General features: G+C 50.9%; 1 protein-coding gene across 5 annotated transcripts in view; it reads left to right on the top strand.

Annotated features, from left to right (window-relative positions):
• LOC140204512 (uncharacterized) overlaps positions 1–20,614 on the top strand; it is a 167,168-nt gene that overhangs the window by 105,326 nt on the left and 41,228 nt on the right. For 4 of the 5 annotated variants that reach the window (XM_072271217.1, XM_072271218.1, XM_072271216.1 and 1 more), the window contains exon 7: positions 3,717–3,879. In XM_072271217.1, coding sequence (XP_072127318.1) covers positions 3,717–3,879 — 163 coding nt within the window. The remainder of the gene's footprint in view (positions 1–3,716; positions 3,880–20,614) is intronic. The other variant, XM_072271220.1, reaches the window with a different exon arrangement.

The following is a 20,614-nucleotide window of genomic DNA, read 5'->3' on the forward strand; positions in this document are numbered from 1 at the left end:
ATAGCGGAACCAAGACGTGGAACTGGGAACGAGGAGCCTGGGCTTGGACTCTGAACCAGAGACTGGACAAGGACCCAGAACATGAAGTCGTAGCTTCGACTAGACGAGGTTCTTGGACGTAGCTTTGACTAGACGAGGTACTCCTGGGCTGGGCAAGGCACAAGGTCGAGAACACAGAGCTTTGGTCTTGGGAGACAGGAACACAGAACTTTGGTCGAGGGAGGATAGGAACACAGAGCCTTGGTCTTGAGAGGACAGGAAGACTGAGACATGGAGCACAGAGCCAGGACCCCTCCTTGGGAATAGGACTTGGGGCCAGGGCTCTACACAGAGTCAGGACCACTACTAGGGAGCAGGACGTAGGGCCAGGACTCATACACAGAACACAGACAGACAGTTCTCCACTCAAGGTAGCAGCAAACAGCTAGACCTACTTAGCAAAGGCGAGGACACAGAGACAGTTCCCAACACAAGGTAATGGCAAACAGTCAGACCTACCTAGTAAAGGCATGGACACAGAGACAGTTCAAAACAACAATAGGCAGTTCCTTATCTTGCTTCAGCAGTTGAACTTGACAACAGTGCAGGCAAAGGTTGCAGGCAAGGGTTACAGGCAAGGCAAGGCTTCAGACACTGGTTGCAGGGTAAAGCTTCAGGAGGACAGGGCAGAAAAGGGATTTGAACAGGAACAATCCAGCAGCCAAGCCCTGGTCTCCGAAGGTATTTATATGTCTGTCCAAACGAGAATCATGTGCCTTAATTAGAGCAGCTAACAGAACAATGGAAAACCTGGAATACAGATCAACGGACTGGACCGTGAACCGGAATGCAGACTTCACAGACCGGACCATGACACACCTTGAGCATTGTGAATAGTTTTGGGCTCCTCATCTAGGGAAGGATGTGCTGGTGTTGGAAAGGGTCCAGAGGTGGTTCACAAGGATGATTCCAGGAATGAAAGGGTTATATGAGGAACATTTGATGGCTCTGGGTCTGTACTCGCTGGAATTTAGAAAGATGGGGGGGGGGAATCTCATTGAAACCTTTTGAATATTGAAAAGCCCAGACAAAGTAGATGTGGAAAGGATGTTTCCCATGGTGGGATGGTGGGGGAGTCTAGGACAGAGGGGTGTCCATTCAAAACAGAGATGTGGAAAATTTTCTTTAGCCAGAGGGTGGTGAATTTGTGGAATTTGTTACCACAGGCAGCTGTGGAAGCCGGGTCGTTGAGATTGATAGGTTCTTGATGACACGGCAACAAATGTTATGGGGAGAAGGCTGTGAAGTGGGGCTGAGGAGGGGAAAAAAGGATCAGCCAAGATTTAATGGTGGAGAAGACTCGATGAGCCATATGGCCTAATTCTGCTCCTATGTCTTACAGTCTTGAAAGAGAAGGGAATAATAGTGAGATTGTGTCCATGGGTTCATTGTCCATTCAGAAATCTGATGGTGGAGGAGAAGCTGTTTCTCCAATGTTGAGTGTTTGTCACTCCTCCTTGATGGTAGTGTAACCATCACTAGTTTGGACGAAGGCGTTAGTCTAGGGAAGACCATCTCTAACCCTGCCAAACCTGTGAAATCTGAGGTGCAAAACCTCTTGTTTGTGTGGATGCTGTGTGATCGGTTCCCCCGTTACAAATCACTACCACAAAATAACAGACAGTACACCATATGCAATTAAATGATTTAGCTTTATGATTCTTAATTTGATTAAAGGGTTAGTAAAGAAAAACAAAAAGAAAAGGGCCCATTTTAATGAAACAGTCTAATGTGCACAAGTTGGAGCTCACGGTTTCCCTTCCGTTGGTCCTCCATCGATTTCCACTGGGCTTCATCGACTCCCGGCCCCACACCAAGTCCACTCCGTCCTGCTGTCTACGACCTCTCCTTTCTGGTGTCTTCTCTCTTCATCTCTCACCGAACAAAAGACCCAGATCACCACGTTCTCAGACACACAACAAGAAAAACCACTCCCTTCATTGGATGGCACACATTCCAAAGCCCCCAATATTTGTAGCCATAACCTAAACACTGCTGCTACAGAAAAACCAATACATTGGCTGTGAAGCTTTTCCCAGGGTGTTACAGTAGCAATGAGAGAAGGGCACATGCTGGGTGTTGGATGTCCTTAATGATGGATGCTGCCTTTTTGAGGCATCACCTTTTGAAGGCATGGTCTCAGTGCTGGGGAGTCTAGTGCCCATGATGGAGCTGCTGAATTTACAACTTTCTGTAACGTCTCCTGATCCTGTGCAGTGGCTCCTCCATTGCAGACAGTGAAGTAGCCAGTTAGAATGCTCTTCACAGTATATCTGCTGAAATTTGCGATTGTCTTTGATGATATACCAAGTCTCCTCAAGCTCCTCATGAAATGTAGCTGTTGTCGTGCCTTCTTTGTAATTGCAGCAATATGTTGGCCCCATGATAGATCTTCAGAGATGATGTCATCCAGGCAGTTGAACTGCTCACCTTTTCCACTGCCGATCTCTCGAAGAGGACTGGTGTGGGTTCCCTCAACTTTCCATCCTGAATTCATTGGTTTTACTGATGTAAAGTGCATGGTTGTTGTTGTCTGTCAGTAACACCAGATTAGAAAACTCCTGTCAAGATCCTCATAACCTCCTGGTGTAGGAGGGGGTGGGGTGGAGTTTGGAATAGACTGCAACAATTGGCCCAACCAGTGACATCTAGGTTTTTGGACTCAAACCCTAGGGAGCAAATCTCCGATGATCAGATCGTGGCCCTTGTTCTTGACTACCCCCATCCAGGGATAAGGATATGGATTTCTTGCACCTTCCCAGTCATTTTTCGGTGTCAGGTCTATCCATGCTTGATTTACCACAGACTTGGAACGAGATTTGTTTCATCAAACCCAGCTGAAAACTACAGAACGAAACCCTTCTCAGAAGTGGAACGAAACTGATCTGAATGCCACCTGTCAGACCAGTTTAATTAATGGTCAAACTAGTTTGTTGTTCAAGTAGTCATATTTTTTCTGGTATTTGTAATATTTTACAAGACATTCACCTTAGATCAGGGAAGCTAACAGGGCTGGGTCCCAGCACTGGCAGTTAGTTTGGATTTAAGGGTCTTTGGTTTCCTACTCCTAGGAGTTTGGCTCCTATTGCTCTCCAGATACATCTGATTCCACCCCCCCCCCCCCAGTGTCCTATGCAAGTGGCTGCTCTTCTCACTCACCTGGACCTCTCCATCTCTCAGCTTCACCTTGCCTCACCACTCTCTCCACACCTACTTATGCCTCCTCTCCTCCCCCTTAACTGTCTCTCTCTCCTTCTGTGTTTTTCACTATCCCTCATCTTTTCCCCTGCTCTCACCTTCATTCTCTACATAATTTTCTCTCTCTGTCTTTGTCTCACTTGCTTTTTTCCTCATCTTTTCCCTACTCACATGTTTCTATCTTTAACCATTCTCTCTGTTTCTCTCTCTTAGATCTTCTGTCTTTCCCCTTCACCACTGTTTTCCCTTTGTCTCTCTCTTTCCCTTCCTCTCTCTAACTCTATCACTCTTTGCCTTTTCTTTCCCTTTCTCTCCCCATCTCTCCCTACCTGTCTCTCTATCCCATCCCTCCACTTCCCTTCTCCCCACTTTCCCTCTCTTTCATCCTATCTCTAATCCATTCCGCTCCACCACACTTCTACTGCCTCACACTGCCTCACCACCCTCTCACGTTTCTGCACACCCCTCCCTCTGCACAGGAGTTACCTTGATTTGGACATCAGCTTCACCCAGGAGCAGTTACGGAAATCTTCAGAAACATTGGTGTCTTACCTGACCAGCACTGTCAACCACCTCCGCCGGCTCATCCTTGTTGAAGACCTGCTGGATTCTCTGAAGGTGAGCGTGTGGGTATTTGAGCAGGTGAGTTTCAAGGGCAGAATCATGCAGTAGAGAGATGCAGCTGATGTCCAGAGTGAGAAGGAGGTTCCTGGACTGGTAGTGTTCAGGGATCAGATATTGTAAGCTATATTACTAGTTGGGACGGGTCTGTCACTGTATATCACTGGGGTACAGTACAGGTGGGGATGGATCGTTCCCTGGAAACACTCCGGTTCTGTCAGCTACGTAAGCCTAGGGAAGGCAATCTCCAGCCCCGACAAACATGTGAGATTGAGATGCGAGTCCACCCCGAAACCCCCTGTTTGTGTGGATGCTGCATGATGTGTTACCCTGTTACAAATCGGTACCACGAAATAACAGACCGTACACTGCGTACAATTAAACAATTTAGCTTAGTAATTCCTAATTTGACTAAAGGTTTAGTGAAGAAAAAGCAAAAAATAAGAAAAGGGCCCATTTTAGTGAAACAGTCTCATGTGCACAAGTTGGAGCTCATGGTTTTCCCTCCGCCGATCCTCCTTCGATCTCCCCGGGCTTTCATAGCTCCACTCCGGGTCGAGTCCTTCGACCTCTTCTCTCCGGCATCTTCTCCCTTCATCCCCTGCCAATAAAAGACCCAGCTCACACAGGCAGACAATACGAAAACACACACCCTTCATTGGACGGTTCACATTCCAAAACACCCATTATCTCTAACCATAACCCAAACACTGCTTCTTCTACAGAAAGACCATTATGTTAGCAGTGAAACCTTTCCCAGGTTGTTACCCTCTGCCCCACAAAAATTAGTCATGTCCTCATGACATTGAGATAATTTGCCACCCCTTTGTACAAAGTACAAAGTCCAACCCAGGTGTAAGTGGCAGTGGCATTGCTCACCAAGGTGATAGGTGCCACACTGTGTTCCCCCGGTGCAACATAAGCCAGCCTATCTAGTGGTCTCCTGATTCTTTGAGACCTCCTTACCCCATCATCTACTACTTCAGGTTCAGACTGTCCTTGGGATACTTCAGATCTACATGGCGAGGCCTTGTACCCTCCTGCAACTCGGACCTCTCTGCTACTTGACTGAGCCCCACTTTATCCCTTTCCTGGTCCTGCTGAAACCCAGTCTGTCCACAGATAGTCCACACCCCCTCCCACCTGGATTTCACCTGATGGCATGAGAAGGGTTGGGAGCTACTTCATCACTCAGCAGGGAGTTAGCAAAAGGCAGCATATACCACACCCCCACTTCCTCATCCTCTGAGTCCATATCCCATTCAGGGGCAGGGGCCAGTCTAATCTCTCCTCCTGTTGGTCACCGCAGAGTCCTCTTACTCGGTGTAGGCTCCAGATCGGGCTATGGGTCAACCCGCACCTCTTGTCCCAGAGGCAGAAGGTGGTTCCAATGGAGACTCTTGACAGGCCCATTCCCATCCTCTAGTTTCACCCAGAAAACTGGTATGTTTGGCATCTGACTCTCCATCACATACAGCTTAGCTGCCCAGCAGTCAGCCAACTTATGCTTTCTAGGTAGCCCTAAATTCCTTATGAGGACTCGGTCTCCAGCATGAGTTGGGAGAACCTAAGCTTTTGATCATACCTCCTCTTATTTCCTTAATTCTGCTTGGCAGCCACAGCCTCAGCTAATTCATAAGCCTTTTTCAGCTCCCTTCTCATATCAGACACGTACTTCAGATAATTCTTCGGTGGTAGGACTTCCTTGTCAGTCCCAAAACAAAGGTCGATGGGCAACCTCACCTCACGACCAAACAACAGATAATATGGCAAATACCCGGTAGCTTCATTTCGTGTACAGTTGTAGCAGTGGACCAGATGCCCAAGATGTTGACTCCCCTTGTTCTTCTTGCAGATTTCCAAGGTTCCAAGCATGTCTAGCAAGGTCCAATTAAACCCCTCGGGCTTGTGATCACCATATGGGTGATATGGCATAGTCCTCTACTTCTGGAATCCAAGCATGCTTAGAAACTCATGTGTGAGCCTACTCTCAAAATTCTGACCCTGATCACTGATATCTGCCTGGGGAGGCTATAATAAATGAAATACTTTTCCCATAACACTTTGGCCACCGTGGATGCCCTCTGATCCTTAGGACATAGAAAACCTAAAGCACAATACAGGCCCTTCGGCCCACAAACACGAGGAAATCTGTAGATGCTGGAACCGACATAGAAATTGCTGGTGAACGCAGCACACAATGTGCCAAACATGTACTTACTTTAGAAATTACCTAGAGGTACCCATATCCTCTATTTTTCTAAGCTCCATGTACCTATCCAGGAGTCTCTTAAAAGACCCTATCATATCCACCTCCACTACCATCGCCAGCAGCCCATTCCACGCATTCTCTGCATGAAAAAATTTACCCCTGACATCTTCTCTGTACCTACTTCCAAGCACCTTAAAACTGTGCCCTCTCGTGTTAGCCATTTCAGCCCTGGGATAAAGCCTCTGACTATCCACACGAACAATGCCTCTCATCATCTTATACACCTCCATCAGGTTACCTCTCATCCTCCGCCGCTCCAAGGAGAAAAGGCCTAGTTCACTCAACCTATTCTCATAAGACATGCTCCCCAATCCAGGCAACACCCTTGTAAATCTCCTTGCACCCTTTCTATAGTTTCCACATTCTTCCTGTAGCGAGGTGACCAGAACTGAGCACAGTACTCCAAGTGAGGTCTGACCATGGTCCTATATAGCTGTAACGTTACCTCTCAGCTCTTAAACTCAATCCCACGGTTGATGGTGGCCTCCCTCTTTGTAGTGTTCCTGACAATCACTGCCATCATGTTCACCTGTACAACCGAGGACTTCTGCTGTTCAGGCCTCTCTAGTACCCCAGCAGGCATGCCGGACTCTTCTTCGTGGTCTTCCATATCATTCACCAAGAGGCCTTCGCCCTCAGGTATTCCAGGAAACTTAAGGTTTTCCATCACTTTGCTACTTCCACAGGCCATAACATGATTGACTTTGACTGGGCGAACAACACAGTCCCTTGTCTAAATTCATTATCTAGTCCTGTGCGGCCATGCACTTCCTCGAAAGCAGCTCAAAACACTGGACAATGTCTTCAGAAAGCTCCCTCCATGCAGGCTCCCATTAGCCTCCTCGATATAGGAGTATTTGTCCCCACAAGAAATGAAACTCTGCCCCTCCCAATGGGGTCCGGAAACCAGCGCTAATGTACCAAGGTCCTCAGCCACTCCCACAGCTGCCTCTGAAAACTCCAGCTTCACTGACAAATAACCATCGTATGGATAATCACCCACACTAAGACCCCAGATCTCTCATGCACTGAGTGGCGTCAATGGTAAATACGTCAGATACCGGTTGTAAAATGAACACTTTACCATAGCATTGGAGAGGGATAGGAACAGATAAGTTAGGAAAGTGTTTAATTGGAGTAAAGGGAAATATGAAGCTATCAGGCAGGAATTTGGAAGCATAAACTGAGAGCAGATGTTGTCAGGGAAATGTACGGCAGAAATGTGGCAAATGTTCAGGGGATATTTGTGTGACGTTCTACATAGGTACATTCCAATGAGACAGGGAAGGGATGGTAGGGTGCAGGAACCATGGTGTACAAAAGCTGTTGAAGATCTAGTCAAGAAGAAAAGAAAAGCTTACAAAAGGTTCAAAAAAAACTAGGCAATGATAGACATCTAGAAAATTATAAGACTAGCAGGAAGGAGCTTAAGAATGAAATTAGGAGAGCCAGAAGGGGCCATGAGAAGGCCTTGGTGAGCAGGATTAAGGAAAACCCCAAGTATGTAAAAAGCAAGAGGATAAGACATGAGAGAATAGAACCAATTAAATGTGACAGTGGAAAAGTGTGTATGGAACCGGAGGAGATAGCTGAGGTACTTTGCTTCAATATTCATAATGGAAAAGGACCTAAGCGATTATATGGATGACTTACAGCATTCTAAAAAGCTTGAGCATATAGTCATTAAGAAAGAGGATATGCTGGAGCTTTTGGAAAGTACCAAGTTGGATAAGTCACCAGGACTGGATGAGATGTACCCCAGACTACTGTGGGAGGTGACAGAGAAGATTGCTGAGCCTCTAGCAGTGATCTTAGCATCATCATTGGGGATGGGAGAGGTTCCAGAGGATTGGAGGGTTGCAGGTGTTATCCCCTTATTCAAGAAAGGGAGTAGAGGTAGCCCAGGAAATTATACATCAGTGAATCTTACTTCAGTGGTTGGTAAGTTGATGGAGAAGATCCTGAGGGGCAGGATTTATGAACATTTGAAGAGGCGTAATATGATTAGGAATAGTCAGCATGGATGTGTCAAAGGCAGGTTGTGCCTTACGAGCCTGATTGAATATTTTGAGGACGTGACTAAACACATTGATGAAGGTAGAGCAGTAGATGTAGTGTATATGGATTTCAGCAAGGAATTTGATAAATTACCCCATGCAAGGACTATTTGAGAAAGTAAGGAGGCATGGGATGCAAGGGTACCTTGCTTTGTGGATCCCGAATTGGCTTGCCCACAGAAGGCAAAAAGTGTTTGTAGACGGGTCATATTCTGCAAGGAGGTCGGTGACCAGTGGTGTGCCTCAGGAATCAGTTTTGGGACCCCTTCTGTTTGTAATTTTTATAAATGACCTGGATGAGGAAGTGGAGGGATGGGTTAGTTAATTTGCTGATGACACAAAGGTTGTGGATAGTGTGGAGGGCTGTCAGAGGTTACAGAGGGACATCGATAGGATGCAAAACTGGGCTGAGAAGTGGCAGATAGAGTTCAACCCAGATAAGTGTGAGGTGGTTCATTTTGGTAGGTCAAATATGATGGCAGAATATAGTATTAATGGTAAGACTCTTGGCAGTGTGGAGGATCAGAGGGATCTTGGGGTCCAAGTCCATTGGACACTCAAAGCTGCTGCACAGGTTGACTCTGTGGTTAAGAAGGCATACGGTGCATTGGCCTTCATCAACTGTAGGACTGAGTTTATGAGCCAAGAGGTAATGTTACAGCTATATAGGACCCTGGTCAGACCCCACTTGGAGTACTGTGCTCAATTCTGGTCACCTCACTGCAGGAAGGATGTGGAAACTATAGAAAGAGTGCAGAGGAGATTTACAAGGATGGTGCCTGGATTGGGGAGCATGCCTTATGAGAATAGGTTGAGTGAACTCGGCTTTTCTCCTTGGAGCGACGGAGGATGAGAAGTGACCTAATAGAGGTGTATAAGATGATGAGAGACATTGATTGTGTGGATAATCAGAGGCCTTTTCCCAGGGCTGAAAGGGCTAACACGAGGGAGCATAGTTTTAAGGTGCTTGGATGCAGGTACAGAGGAGATGTCAGTGGTAAGTTTTTAACGCAGAGTGGTGAGTGCATGGAATGCGCTGCCGGCGACGGTGGTGGCGACGTATACAATAAGAGTCTTTTAAGGGACTCCTGGATAGGTACATAGAGCTTAGAAAAATTGAGGGCTGTGGGTAAGCTGAGGTCATTTTTAAAGTAAGTACATGTTCGGCACAGCAAGGGCCTATATTGTGCTGTAGGTTTTCTAAGTTTCTATGGTACAGCAAAGTGACATGCAAGCCTGTGTCAAGTATGGCTCTAGCATTAATAGGCCTTTAGCTGTAGCAATCCTTGGCCCCACTAAGCCTTCAGGAATAGGGTTTTTTGCTCTTGAGTGTTATTTGATATATTGCTGGGAATGTGTTCCCCCCAAGGCACCAGGCCGACCCTAACTTTATACTTTATTGTCACCAAACAATTAGTACTAGAACGTACAATCATCACAGCGATATTTGATTCGGTGCTTCACACTCCCTGGATTACAAATATTAAATATTAAAAATAGTTAAAATTAATAAATATTAAAAATTTAAATTATAAATCATAAATAGAAAATAGAAGTAAAGTAGTGCAAAAAAACTGAGAGGCAGGTCCGGATATTTGGAGGGTACAGCCCACATCAGGGTCAGGATCCGTTCAGCAGTCTTATCACAGTTGGAAAGAAGCTGTTCCCAAATCTGGCTGTATGAGTCTTCAAGCTCCTGAGCCTTCTCCCAGAGGGAAAAGGGACGAAAAATGTGTTGGCTGGGTGGGTCGTGTCCTTGATTATCCTGGCAGCACTGCTCCGACAGCGTGCGGTGTAAAGTGAGTCTCTTTTAAGTTTTTCCTGCATTTCTCTCTGCTTAGGTACTTGGGAGCTCACTCTCCAAGGGGTTTCTCGTCATTCACACTCCTGCCTGAAGTGTCCCTCTGCACCACTGTGGTAACAGACAATACCACCCGCCCTCCTTCTCGCAGGACCCTGACTGCTAGCAGTCCTCTGCATAGTCCATCCCCTTAGAGGGTCTGCCTTCCTGTCAACTCCATCATACAGGGATGGTGGGGGGGGCTGGGGGCACGCACGCTGATAACAACCAGGTTATCCCAGTTCTCAACTCTGCCTCAATGTCCTCTACCACTCTCCAGGGTGGGCTATCCATAGTCACTTCAACGCAGGGGACCACCACCGAGGACTGTACCCTGCTGACGGAGGCTTCCCACACTTCTGACACATTCTCCTCCTCTTGTACTTCTCAGATCAGCTCAACAAACGAGGGAGGGGGGCACATCTTATGAGACAGTCGGAGACCCCAAGCGATCAAGTTCTGGGACTGGGTGCCTTTCGCTATTTGGTCCGTTCTTAACTGATCCACCTCAGCCGCCTGAATGACGCCCCTGCGCCGCAAGCAATTTAACTGCCTCTCTAGTCAAACGATGCAGGCATAAAGCTGCTGTCCCTTCTCCTGACACATGTTCTGAATCCCCGTCATGAGCTCCATTGGGCTTTCCATCACAGCAAACACCTTTTCTAGTGCCTGCATGTTTGCCGCAGAAGTGGCAAGGGAGTTCTGTGCCTTTAGGGTTCTCAGTATGTCAGCAGCCCACCCACTTAAAATTTCAACCAATCGCTCTCTTTTTACATCATCAGCACACTGCCAGTCATCTAGCAACTGAGAGGTCTGTCCCACCTGTCTCACGTTCCTCTTCCCCTTTAGGCTTCGTTGTACGATAACTAAGACTTTGAACCTGAACATTTTTCCATTTATTCACCAGGGAGGTAAGGGCCGCTACCAACTCAGAATTCTCACTCCACACTGGGGGACTCATTAGACATTCTAAATCAGACCACTTCTTCCCCTTGTTCCGCAGAAACGAGAGCACCCTGTCTTTGAAGTCTCCGCCCCCAGCTATGGGAGACTCGGCTTGCGATTCAGCCTGCTCACCTACACTCTCCTCCTCCCCCCAGAAAGTATGGACAGTCCACGGCCCCCCCCCCTTCTCCTGAGCCCCAGTAGTACCAGGCAGTTCCACTGCCGTTACATCAGCGCTAGTCTGGACTAAAACAAAGTCTTTGCCCGCCATTTTATCAATCTCCGCCCCACAGTCGTAACTTTTCCTTCAGCCTTAACAGTGCTCAAAATTCGAATGAACAGTTCTTCAGGGATATGAATGTCTACCCCACTCAACACGTATGCATTTGTTACCAGTAAACCCGTGGATTCACACCACAGCTCAATCCCAGCAGCATCCATAACCACATATTGTAATCACTTTACCGGACAATAGTTTAACACAGGCTTAAACACATTCCACTGGATCAATGCTCAGGGCATTCAGATAGCATCCAATGAAATCGATCCCGGGTGAGCCCCCACAATTGAAATACTCTGGTTCCGTCAGCTGCATAAATCTAGGGAAGGCAATCTCTGGTCCTGCCAAACGTGTGAGATTGAGGTGCGACTCCACCCTGAAAACCCCGTTTGTGTGGATGCTGCGTGATGTGTTACCCTGTTACAAATCAGTACCACGAAATAACAGGCAGTAGACCGCATACAATTAAATGATTCAGTTTAATAATTCTTAATCTGACTAAAGGGTTAGTAAAGGAAAGCAAAAAAAAAGAAAAGGATGCATTTTATGATATAATTATTATGATTATGAAGACACGCAGTCCCCTTTTATTGTCATTTAGTAATGCATGCATTAAGAAATGATAAATATGTTTTTCCAGAATGATATCACGAAAACACATGACAAACCAACTTAAAAACTAACAAAAACCACATAATTATAACATATAGTTACAACAGTGTAAAGCAATATCATAATTTGATAAGAACAGACCATGGCACAGTAAAAATTTCAAAGTCTCTTGAAAGTCCCATCATCTCACGCAGATGGTAAACCTCCAGCGCTGCAAACTTACCAATGCAGCATCCTGGAAGGATCCGGCCACAATCCGACTCCCGAGTCCGTCCGAAAAACTCCAAGCCTCCAACCAGCTCTCTGACACCGATGCACCAAGCACCATCTCTGCCAAGCGTTTCGACCCCGGCCCCGGCAACAGGCGATATGCAAAGCCGAGGATTTGGGGCCTTCGTCTCCAGAGATTCTCGATAGCACAGTAGCAGCGGCAGCGAAGCAGGCATTTCAGAAGTTTCTCCAGATGTTCCTCTGCACTTCACGACTGTCCCCCATCAAATCTGAATTGATGCACGGCCCCTAATTACACATATCGATATCAATTCGGAACAGCTGCACGCGCTGCGTCGTGCTGCCATCTTCTCCTCCCTCTTTTAATGGAACAGTCTAATGTACACAAGTTGGAGCTTACAGTTTCTCCTTTACCGATCCTCCATCGATTTCCCTGAGCTTCATCGAATCATGGCTCCACTCCAGGTCGAGTCCTACAACCTCTTCTCTCCGGCATCTTCTCCCTTCGTCTCCTGCCGAACCAAACCCCAGCTCACACCGGTGTCAGGCACACAACGCGAAAGCACACTCCCTTCATTGGACAGCTCACATTCCAAAGCACCTGTTATCTCTAACCATAACCCAAATACTGCTTCTACAGAAAGACCATTACATTAGCAGTGAAACCTTTCCCACGGTGTTGCACTCTGAATAACACTGGGATACGTTACTGGTTGGGACTGGTCTGTCACTGGATATCACTGGGATACAGTATCGGTGGGGATGGATCTTTCACTGAATAACACTGGGATACAGTACCGGTGGGGATGGGTCCGTCACTATATAACACTGGGTTAGAATACTAGAAGAGCAAAGGTCTGTCAATGTATAACAACGGGGTACAGTACCAATGAGGAACGGTCAGTCACTGTGTATCACTGGGGTACAATACAGGTGGGGATGGATCTTTCACTGAATAACGCTGGGATGTATTACTGGTTGGGACAGGTCAGTCACTGTATAACACTTGGGTACAGTACCAGGGGGTGTATCTATCTCCATACAACACTGGGGTACAATACTGGTGGGGCATGTCTGTTACTGTATAACACCAGGGTACAGTGCCAGTGGGAATGTGTCTCTCACTGTATAACACCAGGATACAGTACCAGTGAGGATGGGTCTGTCTCTGTGTAATAATGGGGTACAGTACTGGTGGGGATGGTCTGTCACTGTATAACACCAGGGTACAGTACAGGTGGGGATGGGTCTGTCACTGTATAACACTGGGGTACAGCACCAATGGGGACAGGTCAGTCACAGTATAATGCTGGGGTACAGGCTGGTGGAAATGACTGTCACTGCATAACACTGGGGTATAGCACTCATGGGAATGAATCTGTCCCTCCATAAAAATTCAAATGGGGAAAGAGGTGTAGAATGGGACTAATTGGAATTTATTGTGACACAGCATGAAATAGGCTCTTCTGGCCCTTCAAGCAATGCGCCTAGCAAGCCCTGGTTTAACCCTTGCACAATAACAGGTCAATTTACAATAACCAAATAACCTACTGGTACATCTTTGGGCTGTGGGAGGAAATGCACACATTCCTCAGGGAGGACATACGGACTCCTTACAGATGACATTAGAACTGAACTCAGCCGCTCCGACGTGTAACAGTGTCACGCTAGCTGCTGTGTTACTGTGGCGCCCAATTCCAGGGCTTAGACCCAGCAGCAATAATGTAACGGCAATTATTTTCAAGTTAGGGTGGTGGTGTGCGACTTGCTGAGAAACCTGCTGATGGAGGTTTTTCCCTCCATCTAAAGGGCTTGACCTTCTTAGATTTCAGCAGTTGTAGGTCTAGGTTGTTCTCACTTACAGGATATCCCAATGTCTTCAGTACCTATTCATGTTCAGTCTTTTCCAGCAGAGGGAGTGTGTAGGCAAATTCTAGTGAGAGCTGTAACTGCTTGGAAATATCTTTAACTTCTTAAGCTGTTACCTTTCTTAAGTAACACTTTTGAAATTCACACAAATTCTAAATACCAAAATATCAGCTGGAGTGTCAAAGGGCATGAACAACATCAGGACCAGTTGAAAGCAGTCTTGCTGAGGAAAATATTATTCCTAATTGCCACAAAAGTTCCAAATCAAAAATTCCCAATTTGCACTATGTGGGAAAATTGTACATGAAATCAGAGATTCTCTCTTAATTTGAATTGTTAGCTAGAACTGTGCTTGGCCACTGTGGAATTCACAGCCTTATTTCTTCCCATAAGATACAGGAGCAGAATTAGGCCACTCGGCCCATCAAACCTGCTCCACCATTTAATTATGGCTGATGTATTTTCCCTCTCAAACCCTCTCTCTTCCCTTCTCCCTGTAACCTTTGACACCTTACTAATCAAGAACCTACCATCCTCCACTTTAAATATATCAAATGACTTGCCTCCACAGTCATCTGTGACATGAATTCAGATTCACCTCCTCACGTACACAGAATTAAGATAACAGGATCAATCAAGCTCTATCGTTGTCTAGGGGTAAATGACCAGTTTCAAAGTGACGCAAAGTTCAGTTCAGTTCGCAGTAATCGCTGCCGTGGGAGATGGACAGTGGGGGGAAGGAGAGAGAGAGCAACACGAATGAATATTCAAACGGCTTCCACACACAGACCTTCAATATTCTTCGCAGTCAGCTTTCGTGCGAGCCCTTTGTGATTTCATCTGAGGTCACCGACCGTGACCCCTCTGTTTCCAGATACGATCGTTTCTCTGCGGTGAACCTGACACCCAGGCAAGGGTGGACACACACCAGGTTCTCGCCGATCGTGCCTTTCCACCCTGTATGTCTATGGCTTGATTCCGCGACCAGCCGTACAAAACTTCCCACCGACTTGTGGGAGACGCACCGCTTCCAGGGTCTCGTTACCTCGGGGTGTCATGTGTCTTGCCTTAGCGAACCTGTCCCTTTTTATCCCTCTGCTGGGGTATCGCCTGTCCATCACTTCAAACTGTTCAGGGTTCAAAGGGGGAGCCGATCTTGACAGCTCTCCTTCCATTACTCTCTCCCGTCCCTTCATTAACATCTCCAAATGCTGCTCCATTGTTTTCCTTATCTCTCTCTCTCTCCTGAAGACCTCAGTCTCCCACCCCCTCACTCTCCCTCTCCCCCTCACACTCCCTCTCCCCGTCACTCTCCCTCTCCCAGTCACTCTCCCTCTTCCCCTCACTCTCCCTCTCCACCTCAGTCTCCCTCTCCCCCTCACACTCCCTCTCCCCTCACTGTCCACCTCAGTCTACCACCGTCTCACTCTCCCTCTCCCCTTCACTCTCCCTCTCTCCGTCACACTCCCTCTTCACCTCAGTCTCCCTTCCCCTCACTCTCCCTCTCAGTCACTCTCCCTCTCCGTCACTCTCCCTCTCCACCTCAGTCTTCCACCCCCTCAAGCTCCCCATACTCTCCCCTCCCTCTCACTCTCCCCCTCCCTCTCACTCTCCCCCTCCCCCTCACACTCCCTCCCCCTCACACTCTCACTTCACCTCAGTCTCCCACCCCCTCACTCTCCCTCCCCCTCACACTCCCTCCCCTCACTCTCCCTCCCCCTCACTCTCCCTCTCCCCCTCACACACCCTCTCCCCCTCACTCTCCCTGTCCGTCACTCTCCCTCTTCACCTCACTCTCCCTCTTCACCTCAGTCTCCCACCCCCTCACTCTCCCTCTCCCCATCACTCTCACTCTCCCTGTCAGTCTCACTCTCCCTCCCCATCACACTCCCTCTCATCACACTCCCTCTCATCACTCTCCCTCTCCCTTCACTCTTTCTGTCCCCCTCACTCTCTCTCTCCCTATCACTCTCCCTCTACCCTCACTCTCCCTCCCCCTGACACTCCCTCTCACTCTCCCTCTCCCACTCACTCTCCCTTTCCGTCTCACTCTACCCCTCACTCTCCCTCTCCACGTCACTCTCCCCCTCCCCGTCACACTCAATCTCCCCCTCCCCGTCACTCTCACTCTCCCTATCCCCGTCACTCTCCCTCTCTCCGTCACTCTCCCTCTTCACTTCAGTCTCCCACCCCCTCAGTCTCCCACCCCCTCACTCTCCCACCCCCTCACTCTCCCTCCCCCTCACTCTCCCTCTCCCCCTCACTCTCCCTCTCCCCCTCACACTCACACTCCCTTGCCCTCTCCCCCTCACACTCCCTGTCCCCCTCACACTCCCTCTCTCCCTCACTCTCCCTCTCCAGTCACTCTCCCTCTGCACCTCAGACTCCCACCCCCTCGCTCTCCCTCCCCCTCACTCTCCCTCCCCCTCACACTCCCACACCCTCACACTCACACTCCCTTGCCCTCTCCCCCTCACACTCCCTCTCCCCCTCACTCTCCCTCTCCCAGTCACTCTCCCTCTTCCCTTCACTCTCCCTCTGCACCTCAGTCTCCCACCCCCTCGCTCTCCCTCCCCCTCGCTCTCCCTCCCCCTCACTCTCCCTCCCCCTCACTCTCCCTCCCCCTCACACTCCACACCCTCACACTCCCTCTCACTCTCACTCTCCCTCGCCCCGTCACTCTCTCTCCCCCTCACTCTCCCCCTCCCTGTCACTCTCCCTCTCCCCTCACACTCCCTCTCATCACTCTCCCTCTCCCTTCACTCTTTCTCTCCCCCTCACTCTCTCTCTCCCTATCACTCTCCCTCTACCCTCACTCTCCCTCCCCCTGACACTCCCTCTCACTCTCCCTCTCCCACTCACTCTCCCTTTCCCTCTCACTCTACCCCTCACTCTCCCTCTCCACGTCACTCTCCCCCTCCCCGTCACTCTCACTCTCCCCCTCCCTGTCACTCTCACTCTCCCTATCCCCATCACTCTCCCTCTCCCCCTTCACTCTCCCTGTCTCCGTCACTCTCCCTCTTCACCTCAGTCTCCCACCCCCTCACTCTCCCACCCCCTCACTCTCCCTCCCCCTCACTCTCCCTCTCCCCCTCACTCTCCCTCTCCCCATCACACTCACACTCCCTTGCCCTCTCCCCCTCACACTCCCTCTCCCCCTCACTCTCTCCCAGTCACTCTCCCTCTTCCCCTCACTCTCCCTCTGCACCTCAGTCTCCCAACCCCTCGCTCTCCCTCCCCCTCACTCTCCCTCCCCCTCACACTCATACACCCTCACACTCCCACACCGTCACACTCACACTCCCTTGCCCTCTCCCCCTCACACTCCCTCTCCACCTCAGTCTCCCTCTCCCCCTCACACTGCCTCTCCCCTCACTGTCCACCTCAGTCTACCACCGTCTCACTCTCCCTCTCCCCTTCACTCTCCCTCTCTCCGTCACACTCCCTCTTCACCTCAGTCTCCCTCCCCCTCACTCTCCCTCCCTCTCACTCGCCCTCTCCCCCTCACACTCCCTCTCCCCCTCACTCTCCCTCTCCCCGTCACTCTCCCTCTCCCCCTCACTCTCCCTCTCCCTCCCTATCCCCCTCACACTCCCTCTTCCCCTCACTCTCACTCTCCCCATCACTCTCCCTCTCCCCCCACTCTCTACCCATCACTCTCACTCTCCCCCTCCCCCCTCCCCCTCACTCTCACTCTCCCCCTCCCTCTCACTCTCTCCCTCCCCCTCACTCTCCCTCTCCCCGTCAGTCTCACTCTCCATTCCCCTCATACTTCCTCTCATCACACTCCCTCTCATCACTCTCCCTCTCCCCCTCACTCTCCTTCTCCCCCTCACACTCCCTCTCCCACTCACTCTCCCTTTCCCTCTCACTCTACCCCTCACTCTCCCTCTCCACGTCACTCTCCCTCTCCCCCTCACACTCCCTCTCCCCCTGATACTCCCTCTCCCCCTCACACTCACTCTCCCCCTCACACTCACTCTCCTCTTCACACTCCCTCTCCCCCTCACAGTCCCTCTCCCAGTCACTCTCCCTCTTCCCCGCACTCTCCCTCTCCAGCTCAGTCTCCCACCCCATCACTCTCCCTCCCCCCTCACACTCACTCTCCCTCTCCCCCTCACTCTCCCTCTCCCTCCCCCTCACACTCCCACCCCCTCACTCTCCCTCTCACTCTCACTCTCCCTCTCCCCTTCACACTCCCTCTCCCCTTCACACTCCCTCTCCCCGTCACTCTCTCTCCCCGTCACTCTCCCTCTCTCCTCACTCACCCTGTTCATCTCAGTCTCCCACCCCCTCACTCTCCCTCTCCCCCTCACACTCCCACTCCCCCTCACACTCCCTCTCACCGTCTCTCTCCCTCCCTCTCCCCGTCTCTCTCCCTCTACCAGTCACTCTCCCTCTTCCCCTCACTCTCCCTCTGCACCTCAGTCTCCCAACCCCTCGCTCTCCCTCCCCCTCACTCTCCCTCCCCCTCACACTCATACACCCTCACACTCCCACACCCTCACACTCACACTCCCTTGCCCTCTCCCCCTCATACTCCCTCTCCCCCTCACACTCCCTCTCCCCCTCACTGTCCCTCTCCCAGTCACTCTCCCTCTTCCCCTCACTCTCCCTCTGCACCTCAGTCTCCCACCCCCTCACTCTCCCTCCCTCTCACACTCCCACACCCTCACACTCCCACACCCTCACACTCCCTCTCACTCTCACTCTCCCTCGCCCCGTCACTCTCTCTCTCCCCCTCACTCTCCCCCTCCCTGTCACTCTCCCTCTCCCCCTCACACTCCCTCTCCACCTCACACTCCCTCTCCCCTTCACACTCCCTCTCCCCTTCACTCTCCCTCTCCCCGTCACTCTCTCTCCCCATCACTCTCTCTCCCCATCACTCTCTCTCCCCATCACTCTCCCTCTCCCGTCATTCTCCCTCTTCACCTCAGTCTCCCACCCCCTCACTCTCCCTCTCCCCCTCACACTCCCTCTCCACCTCAGTCTCCCTCTCCCCCTCACACTGCCTCTCCCCTCACTGTCCACCTCAGTCTACCACCGTCTCACTCTCCCTCTCCCCTTCACTCTCCCTCTCTCCGTCACACTCCCTCTTCACCTCAGTCTCCCTCCCCCTCACTCTCCCTCCCCCTCACTCTCACTCTCCCCCTCACACTCACACTCCCTCTCCCTCTCACTGGCCCTCTCCCCCTCACACTCCCTCTCCCCCTCACTCTCCCTCTCCCTCCCTATCCCCCTCACTCCCTCTTCCCCTCACTCTCACTCTCCCCATCACTCTCCCTCTCCCCCCACTCTCTCCCCATCACTCTCACTCTCCCCCTCCCCCCTCCCCCTCACTCTCTCCCCCTCCCTCTCACTCTCTCCCTCCCCCTCACTCTCCCTCTCCCCGTCAGTCTCACCATCCATCCCCCTCATACTTCCTCTCATCACACTCCCTCTCATCACTCTCCCTCTCCCTTCACTCTCCTTCTCCCCCTCACTCTCCTTCTCCCCCTCAATCTCCTTCTCCCCCTCACACTCCCTCTCCCACTCACTCTCCCTTTCCCTCTCACTCTACCCCTCACTCTCCCTCTCCACGTCACTCTCCCTCTCCCCCTCACACTCCCTCTCCCCCTGATACTCCTTCTCCCCCTCACACTCACTCTCCCCCTCACACTCACTCTCCTCTTCACACTCCCTCTCCCCCTCACACTCCCTCTCCCAGTCACTCTCCCTCTTCCCCGCACTCTCCCTCTCCAGCTCAGTCTCCCACCCCATCACTCTCCCTCCCCCCTCACTCTCCCTCCCCCTCACACTCCCACCCCCTCACTCTCCCTCTCACTCTCACTCTCCCTCTCCCCTTCACACTCCCTCTCCCCGTCACTCTCTCTCCCCGTCACTCTCCCTCTCTCCTCACTCTCCCTGTTCATCTCAGTCTCCCACCCCCTCACTCTCCCTCTCCCCCTCACTCTCCCTCTCCCCGTCTCTCTCCCTCCCTCTCCCCGTCTCTCTCCCTCTACCAGTCACTCTCCCTCTTCCCCGTCACTCTCCCTCTTCCCCTCACACTCCCTCTCCTCATCACTCTCCCTCTCACCTCATTGTCCACCTCAGTCTCCCACCGTCTCACTCTCCCTCCCCATCACTCTCACTCTCCCTCTCACTCTCCCCACCCCCTCACTCTCCCTCCCCCTCAAACTCCCACCCCCTCACACTCCCTCCCCCTCACACTCCCTCTCACTCTCACTCTCCCTCTCCCCCTCACAATCCCTCTCCCCCTCACAATCCCTCTCACCCTCACACTCCCTCCCCCCTCACACTCCCCCTCCCCTCACTCTCCCCCTCCCCGTGACTCTCCCTTTCTCCGTCATTCTCCCTCTCCCCGTCACACTCCCTCTCCCTGTCACTCTCCCTCTCCCACTCACTCTCCCTTTCCCTCTCACTCCACCCCTCACTCTCCCTCTCCACGTCACTCTCCCTCTCCCCCTCACACTCCCTCTCCCCCTGATACTCCCTCTCCCCCTCACACTCACTCTCCCTCTCCCCCTCACTCTCAATCTCCCTCACTCTCCCTCCCCCTCACACTCCCACCCCCTCACTCTCCCTCTCACTCTCACTCTCCCTCTCCCCTTCACACTCCCTCTCCCCGTCACTCTCTCTCCCCGTCACTC

Source organism: Mobula birostris, chromosome 10, assembly GCF_030028105.1.
Source record: "Mobula birostris isolate sMobBir1 chromosome 10, sMobBir1.hap1, whole genome shotgun sequence".
Classification (NCBI taxonomy): domain Eukaryota; kingdom Metazoa; phylum Chordata; class Chondrichthyes; order Myliobatiformes; family Myliobatidae; genus Mobula; species Mobula birostris.